This window comes from Hydractinia symbiolongicarpus, chromosome 2 (assembly GCF_029227915.1).
Source record: "Hydractinia symbiolongicarpus strain clone_291-10 chromosome 2, HSymV2.1, whole genome shotgun sequence".
In the NCBI taxonomy this organism is placed as follows: domain Eukaryota; kingdom Metazoa; phylum Cnidaria; class Hydrozoa; order Anthoathecata; family Hydractiniidae; genus Hydractinia; species Hydractinia symbiolongicarpus.
In genome coordinates this window covers 15,677,449-15,696,073 of record NC_079876.1, presented here as the reverse complement: position 1 = coordinate 15,696,073, position 18,625 = coordinate 15,677,449, and the positions used below count along the sequence as shown (strand labels likewise).

General features: G+C 32.1%; 2 protein-coding genes across 3 annotated transcripts in view; one reads left to right on the top strand and one right to left on the bottom strand.

Moving 5' to 3' along the window:
* Window positions 1-10,028: 10,028 nt before the first annotated feature.
* The window catches only part of LOC130629643 (spindle assembly abnormal protein 6 homolog), a 31,163-nt gene continuing 22,566 nt past the window's right edge, over window positions 10,029-18,625 (top strand). Inside the window, exons 1-5 of the mRNA XM_057442918.1 lie at window positions 10,029-10,133; window positions 10,509-10,569; window positions 11,499-11,578; window positions 12,702-12,806; window positions 15,095-15,254. Of these exons, the coding sequence (XP_057298901.1) occupies window positions 10,051-10,133; window positions 10,509-10,569; window positions 11,499-11,578; window positions 12,702-12,806; window positions 15,095-15,254 (489 nt within the window). The 5' untranslated portion in view covers window positions 10,029-10,050. The remainder of the gene's footprint in view (window positions 10,134-10,508; window positions 10,570-11,498; window positions 11,579-12,701; window positions 12,807-15,094; window positions 15,255-18,625) is intronic.
* LOC130629644 (uncharacterized) lies at window positions 15,486-17,859 on the bottom strand. Of its 2 annotated transcripts, none has more exons than XM_057442921.1 (5): window positions 17,754-17,859; window positions 16,830-16,962; window positions 16,207-16,269; window positions 16,032-16,106; window positions 15,486-15,921 (listed from the first exon to the last, which is right to left on the bottom strand). In XM_057442921.1, the coding sequence occupies exons 2-5, from the start codon at window positions 16,926-16,928 to the stop codon at window positions 15,727-15,729; spliced, it is 432 nt and encodes a 143-aa protein (XP_057298904.1). In that variant the 5' UTR covers window positions 16,929-16,962; window positions 17,754-17,859; the 3' UTR covers window positions 15,486-15,726. The 2 variants fall into 2 exon arrangements, with proteins under 2 accessions (XP_057298904.1, XP_057298903.1); XM_057442920.1 differs by lacking the exon at window positions 17,754-17,859 and adding an exon at window positions 17,115-17,321.

The following is an 18,625-nucleotide window of genomic DNA, read 5'->3' as shown; positions in this document are numbered from 1 at the left end:
AAAATGCTTATATCTATACGTCTTTTGGAAGTGGAACAGCCAAAAAATCGCACAATTTCCCCATAGGCATATTAAAATAAACACCAAACTACTATGAAATCAAACCAAAACATCTGGCTATTATACGTCATTTTGAACTTCCGTGCCGGATCGGAGATCTGGGCGCGAGCTTCATTCGCTTATAAAAACATGAACATAAAACAATTGTTTGCACCAGACTACTTTTTTTCTTATCAATATGATCAATCTAAGAAAGTGATTAAACAATTGTGGTGTACGGTAAATTCCGCATATTGTTCTTCTCAAATATTTTAAAGCATGTACAGTAGACTCCCGGTTATTCGAAGCCTCAAGGGGGATAAGAATTTACTTCGAATAACCGGGAGTTCGAATAACTGAAAAATTCGTTTTCCCGCCAGATTTTCAACTTAACCTTAATGGGATGGACTTTTCTTAAGTAATTGAGGCATTGTGGTTCAGTTGAGCGTGTAAACACAAAGAATTTTTACTTTTTGAAGAAAGAATAAATTTGAACAAATTGTTAACAGGTTTTAAAATATGAAAGTTATAAAGAAAATGTATCTAGTAAATACAAGGAGTTCAACTCACAAAAAAATCTTTAATGCTACATTGTTTTTTACTATCGATGTAGTGTTTTTGACATGTACGTGTTATCATGTTTAACTGATTTCAAGACCATTCTCGTCAAAAAATTCGAATAACTGAGGGTGACTTAGCCTATAATTGGCCCCAAGGGGAATAAAAATCACTTCGAATAACCGAATTATTCGAATAACTGAAGTTCGAATAACCGAGAGTGTTTTTGCCTGAGTTGGGTAAGCAGATCCAAGGGGAACGCCATCTCACTTCGAATAACCGAATTATTCGAATAAGTACAGGTTCGAATAACCGGGAGTCTACTGTATTTTTAAATCAAGTGAAGATTTTTAACGTGTGTTACCGATAGTTGCGACAAAAAGTGAAATTCCACTAAAAATTGAAAAACATATTTCGTTAGTCAATATTGTCAAATCTTTTACCTTCACCCATACATAACTAGAGCTGGCAATATTTTGGACTTAAAAATCAATAATGGTTTTCTGTAACGAGTTTACCATGTTACAGTGATCTTATGACATCAAAAAAAACACTAAATGCAGTAATCAGAGCTTTCTCATCGAATTACCTTTTATCCTAATGATTAGAATTAGGGAATTGAAAAATATATTTACCTACAAAACATTAAGACGTATGAAACGTATTTTCGTGGACTAGATAAATTTTTTATTGTAATGAAAAGCATGTGACTGTGGATATCGCGCTTTTTTAGAATGTATCTGAATCTGACGTTTTCCAAAAACTTTATACTTCCTTCCCCTGCACCTGTTTTCGTGTTTCGCGGGACGGCGGGACAAGCATGACCTCTGGAGAAGGATTGGTCAAGTCACCCTTCAATGCACTGTTTTTTGAGTGAAATAATTGACAAGGTTTTGTCTCAACTAACCCAAGTTTTATGTCACACCTTGCCTACATCACAATTTAAAAAAAGTATAATCATTTCCCGAAAGGTCAAAGCACGATGTTTCAAAGTTTGCCTTCCTGTCTAAAACTCGTCCCCAGGGCATCTTGCATCTTTATGACATCGGGACGGCGATTACCGTTATAGACAACAGGCGCTGGGAACGAGATTTAACCTGTCTATCATTCATAACATGTACTGAATTTTCAAGCATGTCCACTTTGCTAATGCATAATGATCAACTGCGTTCCCAAAGGTGCTGGCACCCTTGCATTAAACAAAACCTGGGGACGATAGTAGCATGATGATATGGTTAAACATAGCGTGTATAAAGAAGAGAAAGTATTTGACGAGACAAAACTTCCTAGTTCTGGAGATTGTTTTTAAAAAGACATTCGTTTTGCAAATGTCCTTGGCTTTTTGTTGTTTTTTCGCTAGAAGATATATGAAAATGAACTGTGTTTTTAAATTTGGGTGGTTGTGGCCCAGCAAACTTTTAGTTATGTATAACTATTGTCTTGTTGCAAAATAAATTTCGCTCAAATTGTTCAAATCGCACGCAACTTAGAGCCATCTCAAAGTTGCGTTCGTCTTGTGGCGCGTGGGCTTGTGGTTATAGAGTTCGCTTCGTAATCACAAGGTCCGTGGTTCGGTCCACAGCACGGGCATGTTTAGCAAGTGCTTTTACTACAGCTACGGGTCAACCCATGCCATGCGAGAAAAATTGGGTAGGTATTGCCGGTATGTACTTAATGTATACATTCCGAACACAGGACCCACATTGATAACAGTGTTATCAATGTGGGTCCTGTGTATATTTATACAGGATATAGCTACACTGAAGTAGCTATATCCTGTATAAATATTCGGAATATTAATAATAATAATAATAATAATAATAATAATAATAATAATAATAATAATAATAATAATAATAATAATAAAAATAATAATAATAATAATAATAATAATAATAATAATAATAATAATAATAATAATAATAATAATAATAATAATAATAATAATAATAATAATAATAATAATAATAATAATAATAATAATAATAATAATAAGAGGGCTAAATATAATTGGAAAGAAACAAACAATTTGAGCAACACATGTCATCTAGATGTTACAACACAGCCTTTCCATGCGACAATACCTGCATGTAAACATGTTACTGTAATGAGGTTTACTACCGTCGATGAAAAGCGGGAAGAAAGTATTTCTTAACAATTATGGAGACCGTCAAGCCTTAGCTGCAATCAAAGATTAAAATTATTAAAACAAAAGGGAGATTTTACGTCATTTTTCAAATTTGGCAAAAGTATTAAATGGTCGATGCTATGTAGCTGTTTGCTGTAAAAGCCTTACTTTTGCGCACGCATTTTTAATCATACTTAATTGTGAAAAAAATCTGACAAAATTGAGAAAGAAAATGATGTTACGGAAACACAAATATCAAATGCGATATATTTTTATCCACTTTGTTGCGACGGGTAAATATAAAGGACGAGCGAACCGTGGATTTTTCCATGGGCAACGACTAGTCTATATTATAATACCTGTATACGTCTGTCCGTCTGTCACGCAAAATGGTACCGAAAGTAGCGAGACGCACGCTATGCGGTTTAAAAAGAACGGGAAACCTGTGGAATTTCCACGGGTTACCAACTAGTATGAAAAATTGTTACTCCCAGGTCAATTAAAATTCATTTCAGAAACTTCCACGCTAATGAAACCGACAAAGAAAAATATTTGTGGCCACAATAGTCCTTGAAAGCCTGCGATTTGTCTTCATAACACCTGTAAATGTGTCTAATAATATCTTGCTGTAAATAGCTTTAAAAATGATTAAAAAAAGACATATTGATTAAAAAAAGACATATTTTCTTTGACTATTGTTCCATTATGACGTCATCACTTCATGTGATGACATGTCGACGTAAATATTTTGTCACTAAATAAGTCACAACATATTGATGCTTCCTTGTGCCAAGTTTCGTTACTTAAAACCAAACTGTACAAAAGTTACACCCCGCGGGAACTCCCCCCCCCCCAAAAAAAAGCCCATTCCAAATAGGGTTAACGTTGTTTCCTAACCAACAATAAAAACATAATTTTGTGTACTAGTTTCGGCCGGTTTTTTTGTAACAGATGATAAAAACAATTTTGTTAAATATATTAATATGGGCATAAAACTTCACTCCTGAGTGCATTTTACGAATGGTATATAGAAGTTTTGTTTTATACGTCCTCTGTGTACTGTGGAGTCCGTTGTAAATTATAATATATAAACTTGTGAAATCAAGCGCTGCGCTTATCAGTGGTAAGAGCAAGATTTTGATGCGCTAATCTGAGGGTGCGCTTACAACCGAGTATAAAAAAAATGTTTTTCAAATTGTTCTCTCACGTACGTTTTAAATGGCTTGTTTATTGTCACATCCAATGGATGAACTTAACTGGTTGTTCCAGGTGGCACATTGTTAAGAGTAGTGCAGCACTTTCGCAACAAATTCTTAACTGCTTCAGTTTGTTGAGCGGTATGTACGTCAGCAAATAAATACTATATCCGTAGCAAAAATAAAGAAGCAGCAAAAAACTCACATTGTAAGTAAAACAAACATTGCATTATATATCTCTTTTCCCTATATGCGCTTATCTGAGGGTGCGCTTATAAACGGGAATAACATCTTGGTAAGAATTAGGTTCGCTTTACAACGGGTGCCCTTATAATCGGGACCTTTCACGGTAACTGTAACAATTCATACGTTGATAATGTCTTGTAGTAATACGACGAAATCATCAATAAAACATCTCGTATTTATTTTTGCTGTAAAAACAATTTACTGTTAATGTGAGAAAACGTGCGAGTTCGTTTAAAGTATATTTTAATTGTGAGCACATGCTCAAAAACATACACCCCTAAAATCTAAAAAAAAAAGAAATTGGCTAACCAATTATATTATCGTGAATAACAACAAAAACAAAAAACCTATAGTTTTATATACACTGTTCTCCACACCCTATATGAATGTTTAAAACCATAATTATGCAGGAAACAATTTGTACGGATACGCGAAAATTACCCAAAAAAAAAAGGTCAACGAAAGTATAAAGTTTATTGATTCAAAAAACAACTGTTTGTCATTGCTAACATGGAGGTAGAAATCATGTTACTACTGTCTGGATGTATAAAACAGTCAACTCATAGCATTCATGCTATAATGATAAAACATTGGTAAAAGCAAGTGTGTTAATGTGAATGCTTTCCAGCTTTGTTTTCATTACGTGCTTTAGGTATCTCGGAGATAATATTTTTGCTACATCTGCTATAATTTTCGCCTAGTTAACTAAGCTTTCTGCGAGGATAACAAATTAATTTTCTCTCAAACAAAAGTTTAGAAGCAAACAAATGTCTGAGCAAATCTTTCTTTCTCATAGCAAACCTCGACTAACAATCAACCATTAAGTGCAAAGTCGGCGTGGTCCCATTTTACCCTCTTAAAAAATGCAAAAATTAATTATATTTGTTTGGGAAAGTGCGACCATAAGCGTTTTAATTAAAGGGATTTTCAGATATTGACGACGTGAATAAAGAACAATAGAATTAAATATTCAAAATGCGCGGTCAGTACTCTAACCGCGGAAGAAGCATTTTAGACCTGGCGTAATTTTTCCCACCCTAAGTATTCAGATTTCATGGTGGTAAAAAAAATTATACTGAGTTCTCACTAGAATTGGTAATTATAACTAATAAAAATTTCACTTTTAAAATAATAGTTTTATTCACAAACTTACCTCATTCCGTGTGTCTCGCTACTTGTGGTACCATTTTGTGTAGCAGACAGACAGATGTTTACGGATATTATGATATAGACTAGCCGGGAAACCCGGCGTCGAAACGCCGGGGTAAGCCACAAGTCAATGTGTGACCGACATTGAACGCCCCAAGGGGAGCGCTTAATAACGGGGTCGCCTGTCGCGTTCGCCCGTCCTTTAAATTTACCCGTCGCAACAAAGTGGATAAAAATATATCGCATTTGATATTCGTGTTTCCGTAACATGATTTTTTAACTCAGCGGGGGGTCCGCGCAGAGACAGACAGAATACGGCTATTATTAAAGAGACTAGTCGGTAACCCGTGGAAAAATCCACGGGGTCGCCCGTCCTTTAAATTAATCCGTTGCAACAAAGTGGACAAAAATATATCGCCTTTAGTATTGGTGCGCATTTTAAAAATTTCGTGTTTCCGTTACGGGACACGGCTTTCGCGGACACACAGACAGAATACGGCTATTATTAAAGAGATTTTTGCGTGTCATTTAGCCAAATATTACTTTAGTAATAGCATGTTTTATATTTTAAAAAATATTCAAAAAGCTGAAATCTTAAAAAATGTTGACGACATTGCAGAAGGCATGTTTTCTGTACAGTGTAAAAGTTCTCCGAGTCCCTTTATTTTGAAATATTCTTTGGTCGGAATGTAAACAAGAACTACAGGTATCTTCTACAATAAACGTAAGCTAAACTAGCAAAAACTGACCAAAACTACACAATAATTGGACTTAGAAAACAAAGATTCTGTGAAAAATTCACCCCTTATATATGAGGAAGTGCTGACAGGTGAACGGCGTTTTTCCCTTAAATTATAACGACTAACGTTAAATTTTGCAATGTTTCCCGATTTTAAAGATTTCGGGAAACAATTTTTTTTTTCGGATTCCGCAACTCACGCAAATACCTTTTTAATAGAATATTGACCGACGTCAAAGTATTGCCCGAGCTTGTGAGGGCAATACGTGACAGAGGAGATGTATTTTTTATGATTTCGTCGCCCTGTTTTTAGTATTTTTGATAAAACTGGATATCAGATCATCGTTTTTCATGGACAATGTAGCTAGTTAACTACCCATGTTGAAGAAGCATCCAGACGAAATGTTGATGAATCTGGTTATTTTAACTGTTAAACTTGACATTGTTGTTGTGTTTATCCTATGAAAATGTTTTTATCGATAAATGTATTGTAGGAGTTAGATATATAATTATTTCCAATGCCTCTTAAATATTTTTTACGTGCTTATTTACATTTTAAGCTACCATTTTTCTTGACGACGGGCAATACCGCAAAATATCGGCCCGTCGTCAAGAGCGCTAAGCCAATCAGAATGCCTAAAAACCCGTATTGCCCGCTTAAAAAATCCAGACGGTTAACAACATCTAATTAAAATTCAATGGCTCAATACTATTCTTTCTTTCGAGCAACAAGCTGTTATCGTTTACTTTAATAAAGAAGACGTACGACAATGTTTTGTTTTGTTTTCTTTCTCTTATATTTCCTGTTAACCTCGACGCAATGAAGAAGCAACCCAATTACTCAAGAGATGATATTAAAATGCGTAATATTGTTAAATAAGAAACTGTGTAAAAATTTGCTTGCGTCGCCATTGAGTAGCAATCTCAAAGTTTTTTTCCATCCGGAAAAAGCAATACAACCCCTAATTCGGCTATTACAGAGTACAGTGGTTTTTATTCTAGAGTCAGAGGCGATTACAATAAAAGTAATCGTTCTTCGTGCAATGATCTCACGCTGACGCCTTTATTGTAAACTTCACTTGTAAAACGAAATGCCAATGTTGACCAAAAGTAGTTCTTAACTGTGTTTTTTAGGAAGATGTGAAAAGAAAACTATAAACACTTTATCGAGAAAACAAAATATTTTTTCAGCAATTAAAAGACGAATTATTTTCTTAATGTTCAGGTTATGTTATTTCCAGAGCTAAAACTATGTAATGCTCTGATTATTTAAAGTTAGTACTCGAGAATTCAAAAATTCAGGTATTATTTCCAACATCGTTCCCTAATTCACCCCGCGTTTATGTAAATTCAAATAATGAAGAATAAAGAACAATGTTGCTTTTGTGACAGGTTAAATATTGATTAATACTGCCTCGCTATGAATTTTGTCATCTCTGTTTATTTAAAACCACTATCCTGGATTTGTAATAACGACTCAGGGGCCACAAGACCCTGGGGACAAGGTTGATGGTAACCATCAATATACCATAAATTATTTTCGGTAGGCAAAGATTGTTTGCGGCGGCGTTTAAGTCAGCGAGCCGTAATTGCGTTCGGTCAGAGAATCCAAGGCAATATCCTGCATATGCTATATATTTGGGTATATTATATTTTAAAAGTGACAATACATTTATTATTTCTCAAAGTGCATTTTTTAAAAACAAAAAAGTAAAAAAGTTTCTAAAAAAACAAACAAACTGCAATTCTTGGATAAAAGAACAAGACTAAGATGGGTTATGGTGGGTACCATTTGATAGCTCTATCTCCTATGTAAAGCACACGGGAACACTCTTCATCTGTCTGATCATTAGAGCTGTTTTTGCCTGGGTGCATCGGGCCCGTTTCTGTTTTTTTTACCAACACGGCATAGAAACATTCAATGAATATTGTCGTTGTTGGCGCCCTATCCCTATACAAACAAGTGGCGCGAAACATTTTCAAATGTAAACAAAGATGGAGGTGGACAGAGTCCTTTTCCCATCACAGGTTTTTTTTTATCTGTGGTGAGTGGTAAAAGATTTAATAGATTTTTTGACCTGCCTTCAAATGTTATCTATATAACCAGCGTATTTTCCCAGTATTTGTGAGAAAACGGTTTTTGTATATAGCTTGACGGAAGGTCTAATATTGATATTTTGAGTAGAGAAAAAATAACTCTATACAGTTGGTAGCCTAAAAGTTTTGCCACAGCTATGTTCACATCTTTATGTAGTTGACTTGCATAAGATAAATAATCTTATTTACTCATTTTTTTTGTGTATCTTTATTTATTATGATAAGTTCTTATTGGAGTACGATTGTGAGTAAGTGGTTGCAATATACCATAACACCTGAGATGTGAGTTGAAATATATTGACTGCAGCAGCCTGTAGTTGAAACATTGGGATACTATGTTTCAACTACAGGCTGCTGATAGTACCCCTATTGTTTGGCAACTTTAACGTATATATTAATTGTTATATGATGCTATATGATATATCTGGTGGCTAAACAAGGCAATGTTTATATGCTTCTTACTCATTTAAAATGCCAAATTCTTAAATGTTAATTTTACCTATATACTTCTATTTTTTAGCTACAATGTACTCTCTCTATTTTTATATCTTGTACCCACCTGCAAGAGGGCAAGAAATTTGTTTAGATATAATATTTTTTTTGAGAGATGTTTGAGATTAAGTTCATGTTGTATGTTTACAATTAGGCTTTGCAATCTACTTGTCTTTGCAAAAAGTCTTAAGAGTATGTTGATGTTTTCCTTGGAAGCCAATTACGGACTTGCAACACACTGGATTTTGTTTCCCGATTTGGTATAATAATTTTATCAACAAATATTTTAGTGTTTAGTATTGAGAGCTATAGGTGAGTTGCGAATATTTACAAAGTTCAGTATATGCATGTGCATCCTGACAGGCAAGAAAAGAAGAACCACATAGCCAAATTTATTCTTTATGCTAATTTATACATTTTTAAGATTAAAAGTGAATTGAAATTGTTTTTTCTCAACTATTATTTCTCTGTTTAAAAGCAGACATTATATATTTTAGCATAAGTTTTTTTTTACACTTAATATTTTAGATTGACCTGGTTTGTTGTTTATATTTTTTACCTGTGCACATGCATGCGCATGTCCATCCTTCTTGATGCAAAATCAAAACATTATGTCACGCTGCAACTCATTTATTAAAGAGGCTTGATTTTCTTTTTTTTTTTTTTTTTTGTTATTGGCCAAAAACTCTCCCCTATTACATCTAGGGTATCAAGTTTTATTAACAAAAAGCTAAAATTACTTATAACATTTACATATTCCACAAATTCCACATTTGGGCGGTTATGCCCCAATTTGGAATATTTTTTAGGCTGCCCCAAAAAGATCGCTGGCTAAAGATGGTACTTTGTTCTGTGTTATGATGTGGTTGTCCTGCCTTCTTTTTAGTATATATAAAATTCCATTCATTAATTTATTGTATTGGAAATTCAGGGGTAAATTTTGATTAGGAAATAACCACTAAACAGCTACTGACAACGCTGGATTACACCTTGTATATTAATATATAAGATTGTATAAGATATAAGATTTGGCCCCAGCCTTGCTAATGCTTTTCTTTCGCACCACGAAAAGACTTGGTTGGATAATTGTCCATCATCCTTTAAGCCAGTGTATTATAGAAGATATGTTGATGATGTTTTTGTGTTGTTCTCATCTCCTAGCCATTTGCCTCTATTTAAGGACTATCTTAATAGGCAACACATCAACATATCTTTCACGTCTGAGTGCGAGGCCGATAAAACTCTTCCGTTTCTTGACGTATCTGTTTCTCGCAATGAATCGAAGTTTGTTACATCTATCTATAGGAAGCCTACATTTAGTGGTGTTTACACGAATATAAGATTGTGTTCTTTACTTGTAAATAACTGCATTTTATATTTATAGTAATACTAAAAATTACACATATATGCACAGTACCATTATGTCTGTTTCAGAAAATACATTGTTTTCGAAGAGTGTGACAGTATTGCTAAAAGATTATGAACAAAGGTTTGTTCATTTATAAAAAACAGAGTTCAAGCTAGCACGTCACAATTTAAAATATGTCAATCAAAATGGCATCTTCACAAATTATTCTCTAAAAACATTGGTAAAATTGCGATTCCTATTTTTTATCAATGGTTTGTAGTATCGCATATTTCTATAAAAATGGTTGTTGCAACAAATAAACCATTTTCAATGGATTAATTCTAGACCAAAGTACCAAAGAGGTTTCTTGTCAGCAAATTTTTCCAAACTGGCTTTATGTAATGGTTGCAATATTTTTTCTATTTTTGTTTTCTATTGTAGAACATAATTGTTAAGTTTTGAAAACAAACTACCAATACAAGTTTTGGTGGTTATTTGTTTATATTTATATTTCAGAAAAACAGTATTAAACATTGCTGTGTCTTTGAGACCAACATCATCTGCTATTCATCACAAGGTAACTATTTTTTTAGAATGTTTTTTAGGTATTTTTTTGGTGTGCATAGTCTTTTTAAAGAGGAAAGTGTATAATAGCATGCACATATACATGCACACTAAATAATTTAGATGAAGTATTGAAACATACAAATTTAGTGTGGCCACCAATCTCTACAAAAGGTGGGAAGTTTTAAAATTGGCTCAAAACATCATGGAATTATATATTAAATTTTTGTATTGTTGTTGTATAAAACTCTGTTATTGACATCTAAGTTAACTTATGTAAGTCAGAAAGTGTTGTTTCAGTCAGAAAAAGCTTGGGGAAATAGAAATGAAAATTGGTCAGTCATAAACAGCCTGCTTATAACTGCATTTGTGAGATTTATCAATTGTTTCAAGTTAATTTTTTTTTTTTGTTAATTCATGCTATGAATATAAACTATCATTTAGTATCATGTATTAAAATTGCTTGTACTTTCCATGTGGTTGTGCCCAGAACATTTTACAAAGATATTTTCACTGTGTGACTTATATTCCCACACCCAAAGAAATACTATTTTAATAGAAAACTGTCTGCTAATCTAAAATTTGTCTACTTTTATGGCTGCAAAAAGCAGAAGCTGTTAAACTCGCATTATGCGTATGACTAACCTGTAGGTTATCTTCACAGTTCTCCTAATAACGCAACACCAAATAAACCCAATTGATTTACACACAACACAATATATACCACTATTATAAACACAATGATTTCACCAGCGAGATTGGTTCAACACAAGTAAACCCCACCACCAATTGATTCTTATAAGTAATCGCCTAGAATGGAAGATTAACAGAAGCAGCTACAACTATTAAATAAAGTAAAAGCTGTGGGCAGAACAAATAGTACTACCCACAAATTAGCTTCCAATTTAAAATTATTAAACTACCAATTTCTTTGTATTTTAGGAATTATATGTTCAACTGACTGATTCAACAGATCTATTTTTCTTGCAAACACTGACGTTGAGTGAAGACGATTTCCAAAAGTAAGTATTTTTTGCAAACAACTTATTGTCATGCAGGCCTTGCCATGTATAAGATCCATCATTTACATTTTAAATGATAAGTTGTTTTTTTTGAAATTACGTGTTGCAACCCTTGTAAGTCGGCATTTTAAGGGTGAGCAAATAACTTTTGTTGCAAGAATATCACAGCAGTTGTGTAACTTATGTCAAAACATGTTTAACTACTTTTTCATACCAACGTAAAACACTTGCATGGTGAATCACACACCCCAAGCTATTGTTTTCTTTGCATGGACAACCTTTTCAAACATATATATACATATTCACTATGCACATTACAGACGGAATTAGTCTAAGAGATTTTTTATAATTGCTGTAAATTAGGTCAAAATAAACAATCTCTGGCATTTAAAATAGGCTTGATTATTGTTTCTTTTTAGGTTTTATTCTAACTCCAAACCTCCTACATTCTCCTAAAATTAGAAAATTAAAGCTCTGTATTCACTGTTGGAGCATTATATATAATATCTTTAATGCTTCCTAACAGCATGAACTCTAAAATAATATTAAGCTAAAAAACTTTAAATTCATTTAAGTGTTGTTATTAGTATTTTTTACTAGTTCAAACATGAATGAAATTTGACATTCAATGTTTGTATTCAAAAAAAATTCTATGCTTAATTGTAAAATTAATTAATTGGTATTTCTATGCTGAATTGTAAGACCAATTCACAAATATTTGTATACATATCATCATTAATATCTGTAATAATAGCTGTCATCTGTCTGTTTGTGTATCTGTTATGGAAACATGAAATGCGATATATAAAAGACAGGTTGACAACAAGTATATAATATTTGTGTAAAGACATGCAAAGATTTAAAAATTGATCACCCCTGCTTTTTCTATTTTCAAGCCAACATGAGCGAAGACTAAAACTCTAAAAATTTTCCTAATATGGAATCAGCCATGCAACAGGGTTTTTTATAAATACTTAAACATTCACTTTCAAATTAATTCTGTCCCTTAGAATAAACTCCAATAGTTTCTTAGTTTATTCTTTATTTTTTTCTAGTTAAAAAAATGTTTTTTTTCATAGCAATTTTGAATAAAAACATTCACTATTTTTTTTTTTTTTAATAGCTTAAAGAACCAACAGGGACTGCTGGTTGACTTCTCTGCTTTTCCGCAAAAGTTTATTGACTTATTGGAACTATGCATCACCGAACAAAACAATACAGTGCCAAGGTAAACATTTCTGGACTCATGTAGGAGTTTAGGAAGAGGTTTTATTTTTTTGCTTTAGTGATGTAAGCAAAAACCAAACATTCTTCCATTATAAAAGGTAAACTTCACGTCATGTAATGTTACGTCATATTGTCTTGGGCTACTTTAGTAAAATCCGAATTATGTAACCTATCAACATGACCATTTTTTGAGTTCTTTTATAGAGACTGGTTTAAATAGTTCTGTGGTGTTAAGTTTAAAGGGGCACTTCAGTGAAAAATTTTTTTTGAAAAAATTGTTATTTTGATAAGACAATGCATAAATATGTTAGAATAAACCTTTTACAATCGTTAAAAATCTTTTTTTATATCTTAATTGGGTCTGTAAACATCTTCAATTTTAAATAAATTTGCAAGGTCGAGGGGACTAGGTTCGAATAAATGAGCATACGTCACATTGTGCAGAAAGTCCGTGAGCTCAGCAGCACGCCTTCTAAAAGTTTGTTTACTTACTGTTTACATTGTTCGTTGATAAGACGTCTTGTAATAATGACGAAGATTATAAATTAAAAACATAGAATCGGATAATTCTCTTCATGAAAAACACTTTACAAAGCTACAGCCACACAACTTCGAACCTCTTGAGTCTCACAAGGGAGAAATTAATAATGATGCAAAGTGACAAGCTGTCTGTTACTGACTCAAAGCAACGTTCTTGACAAAATATTTTCTTTGTAAAGAAATAAAAAATATATTTAATCGCTTTTTTTAACATTCGTTTTGTCAAAAAACTTTATCATTCGCTTCAATAAAAAATCTTTCCTACTTTACAAGCCAATTTATTTTTATTTCACAGTTCAGTAATACTTTTCCTCCGCACAAATGCAAACAAATTTTATGTAACGTTGGAATTTTCTCCGTGATGGAGGACAATTGAAATGCGCGATTGAAAGATCGATTAATGTTTGGGTCGTGATAAGTTAATAAAATGGGGGTATTATTATTGTGTAAATAAAAATCATTCTTATGATTATGATAGGTCAAAAATGTGTTGCAGAAGCTACTGATTTATAAATGGTTGTTTTGACAAAGCTTTTTTAGAAACTGCATTATCAGCATTACATGGAGCTTTAAACAGTAACAAAGATTGAAGAAAATGGGTACATTTACCCCCTAACAATATTCAACATGTCCTGCCATTAAAAAGCTTCTTTTTTGAAAAACAAAGAATAGAAACTTGAGCGCTACGAAAGATACATGTGTAACTAGAAAATTTTTTTGTCGGTGATTGTATTGGTAATTGGTATAATGTTCTTTTGTTTAATATAAAAATACACAAAACGTTATTTGGTTGTGTTCTGTGGATATAAGTACAAATAATGAAATGAGAAGAAATGAGAAACTTTGATCGCGTTCACCAGCTATATTGGCATTTTTACAAAGTGGCAATATTTTAATATGGAAGTTTATTTCCTGGAGATCTCTTTTAAAAGAACTATCTGTGAAGTGCGCCAACTAAGTATAAAAACTTTGATCGCTTGGTAGATCACCTGCACGACGTATTTTGTTTAGCCATTTTTGTTTGAGTTCTTTCTTTTTCACAAACGGGATTCTGTGAGAACTTACTTCTTTATACTTCTCTGGCCGATTGGTACATCGAAACGCAAAGCAACTAACCATTTTTAAAAGATTTAAACGTAAATTACATACAAAAAGCGATTTAATGTAAGCTATAGGTCTTAACATGAGCGTTCTCTGCGCTCGCCTAAACTTTCTGCACGATGTGATGTCATTATTTATAATCGGGTCCAGTCCTAAATGAAATCGCGCCTGCTTGTTTTTTTATGAGAAAAAAATTGAATATGCGAAGGCTTGTACAAAAATTTTAAATAAGGAAAACAAGTGAAGTAAGTTTTTTTTTTGATTTCTTATGCTTTTCTGAGTACGTATAAAACAAAAAAGACAAAAGTGATTTTTACTGGAGTTCCCCTTTAACTTTTGAATGCATCAAGTAAAATATGACTCCTTAGGATAGGCATGAGTGATAGAATATTAATCAGTTGAAGATATTTCTCAGTTTGAAAACATGGCTTTTATAGTTTGTTTAAGTATAGGCAATAGCTGCATGGAAAGTCTTTACAGGATATTTTCTTGCACTTTTTACGTTCAGTTAAAAGGCTATTGTCACAGCCTAAAATAATGCAATTTAATTTGTGTCTCCCATGCAGATACATGGTGTGATTTTTGAAATGAGAATTTTTGGTCTGATAATTTCATATTCAAATCTTTTTTTTTTTATTTTTGTTTCAGATTTCTACTCCATTTTACAACCTCCAGTGCATCGCATGGTGTTTTGGATGTTGTTGAAACTAATCCATTTAAACACTTAGTTCACCTGTCATTGAAGTTTGTTGTTGGAAACAACGAAGAAATAAAAAATTACTTGGCTTTATGTTTAAAATCCTTGAAAGTGAGTGTCTTTATAGTAGATGTGCTTATTTTCTGCAGTTACAAAGGTCCAGGAGCATCAACAGTCACAAAGTTTGAGGATCAGAACAAACGACGGATGTACATGGTTGCTAAACAATAGTGTCCTACTGATTCGACTGTATAGCTCATAAAGTTTAATTGAGCTTTGTCTATGGAAAATTAGGATTGTTGTATAGTTAGGTGTCTACGTGCAAAAAAATTGGGACATCGGAAGTTATAAATGCAATTGTTAATTCAAACTTAGCTAAAAACTTTAGTTAAGTAGTATGTTATATTACAACTTTACGTCACTAAATAATGTTAAATAAATAAATAAAAAAAATGTCAAAAAAGACAAAAAAAGTTGATAATCTTTCTTCTCTATGAAGCATATTTCTTTGACTTGTCATATTTTCGACTAAATAAAAGTATTTTTAGTCTTTCTAAGACTTTGTTTAAAATTTTCTGCATACTTATGACACGGCTGTAGCTGCCATCCATTTGGTAAACTTTAAAAACATTCTATCCATAACATGAAAACGATTCCACAGAGCAAATGTTTCTGTTTTTATGTTTATGAGAAAACTCTCTAACGCGTCAATACGTTTAAATAATTCATGAATTTCTTTACATGCGGTGTTATGTTTTGCTACATCCTTTCGCATCATCTAAAAATTTATTCAAACATAGTTTTACTTGATCAACATTCTTCTTTCACACTTTAAGCTTTTCTTTTTTTCTTATGTCAAAATGCTAGCAAATTTGTAATTTTGCATACCTGCGCATGACACCCTGCCAAGTAAAATGAACAATCAACAAATTGATTGGGACAATTCTTTTTGTGCTTGATGATCTGAATAACACAAATTCAAAAGCTGAAAATTTTAGTTTGAGCACTTATTGGTATTTATTAATGTTAAGTAGCGTGGTTTGTTAATTGAAGTAAAATATACCTCGTCAGGGTGACCAAATTCACCACACTGGTAAGGGCATTCAATTGGTTTAATGTGTGATTCCTGAAAATGAAAATTTAGTTAAAAAAATTATAAAACAACTTTGGCTAAAGGTCCTTGAACTATCAAGATTTTTGTTCATGCATCAGTTATTGAAATAGGACATGTAAATTTGAAGTCGTTGTGCCAAGCTGAATATACCATATTCCAGGAAATTAATGAGGCATAAAATAAACAATCACAGAAATAACACAATAACACAAAGAAAATTAATACAAACATAACATCTAATAAAAATAATTTAATTTTTTCAATTTAGCTCTTTTTATCCTTAAAATCTGCCCAATATGCATGTCTTACATACAGTTGAGTAAACATATCAGGACAATACTAATTTTTTTGCGTCAATCAAGCCAAGATGTATTTCGATTGCTAGAAAATTATATGTGTTTAAATTTTATTACACGTGAAATTAATTTGTAGCCTTTTTAACGTCCTGGGGGGCATTTAATTAACATTAATGTGCCTCGATAATTTTCTGGAATATAGGTAAGGATAAGAATGGACAAGAAGATAAACATGGTAGATAATTTGTGTCTGGCGTGAAATACTTCAAAACTTACATTTAAAATGGCGTCAATCATATGGTTAATGCGTCGTCTTCTTTTGACTTGTCTTTCGGTCATGCCCTTACGAATACTTAATTTTCTTTGTGTCACCATTCCTGCATGTGTGGAATTCTTTGCAAATTTAGATCTAGAATTTGAAGTTTGAAACAGTTTTATCTGCTTCATCAAGTTTAGTTTAAATTATAATAAGCCTAACTGGACACAGATAATTTTTATTGCAGTCATCAGTAGCAGTAGCTTAATATATAAACCCACTATGATATAGAAAAAACTAAGAACCTGTCATCTGTATGTATTGTGTATTGTATGCACAACCAAAATTGTCGGATTATAAAGTTGAAGATATTGTTTAAAAACATTACAATCTTCCTTCCTTTCAAAATGTTTTATTTGCCTTATGATGTTTTGTTTGTTTTCATGAATACTTCAAACAATCTTGTTATTTTTTCTCGTAATGCTGACAAATTTTAAACAACAAAGGTCCAGACGAATGTGGAATTTATTAAACAAATAAAATGTTAAAATAGGAAGATAAATAAACATAACACTAAGGAAGGAAGTGAAGTAATGTTTTCTATGACAAAATATTTTGTTATAGCGAAAAATGTGACCTGTTTTTTTTATTTGTTCATTTCGAATGACTTGTTTGGCATTTTAACTTATTGTTTCCTTAGGTGTTGCAAGTACATTTTAAAACAGTAAGTTATAATAAATAATAATAACACAGAAGCAATAAATTCTGATGACAAAACAAGTTATTTTAAGCACAAAACAAAAAAAACTCATTTAAAAATAAATATTCACACTTAAGTAAAAGGTATTAGATTCAACATCAAGTTTACTGAGACTGACTAATAATCTCTTTGTATTTAAAGTCATGAAATAAGTCATCAACAGTTACTAAAAATAATTACTTACATAAATTTTTTTTATTCTTCTTATATCTTCCGATTTGTTGCAGAATTAATGCATGAAAAAGGTACCAAAAGTAGTTTATTTAAAAATTCAAAAGAAGTAGTTTTGTTTTCAGGGTTTTTAAATGGAAATAAAACTTTTGACTGTGAATGAGCTATTTATCCTGCTAAGAGCTTTTTCGAGGCATCCAAGAGCTTTAGAGTGGAAAACTGATCAAATTATTTGAGCAAACAAAGATATTTAAAAGCCTGCATTGAAATTTTTCTTTGTGGGCAAATATAAATCTACCAACATTGGTGATTCAATATCATATTAGAAAACTCTATTTTCTTATTTATTTCTGTAAGAATTTGTATCAAGTTAAAAGCACATGACTAATCTTTGTTTTAATAAAATTTTGTACATTAGATTTTATATTGGATACTTGCATTGCCTTCCATTTTAGAATTAACTTGCATAAGGGTCTTCCAGTAAAAGCTAGAAATGTAGAGCTAATGACAATTTTTTATCAAGCTTATTTTCTGCTCAAGATTTTGCATCAAACTTTAATTATGCTGCATAAATTAGGCATCAGAATTATAGCTTAACTCTTGTGAAAAAATCGAGCTTGTTTTATGTGTGAAAACTTGGAAAGTTGTCTAGGAATATTTTATTGTTTTGAAAAATCTTTATCGCTTTTCTTTATTGAGCTTAAAAGTTTCGCTGATTATGCGAAATTATTCATTGTGATTGCTGTAAAATTTTCATAACGTCTATTTGAATGGCTTAACACATATTTAACCCATATGCCTTATTAAAACTGGTAAATCCAATACCTCACCTAGAGCTACTTCATGATGTCATGCATAATAAGTTGGAATTTTAAATTCAAAATC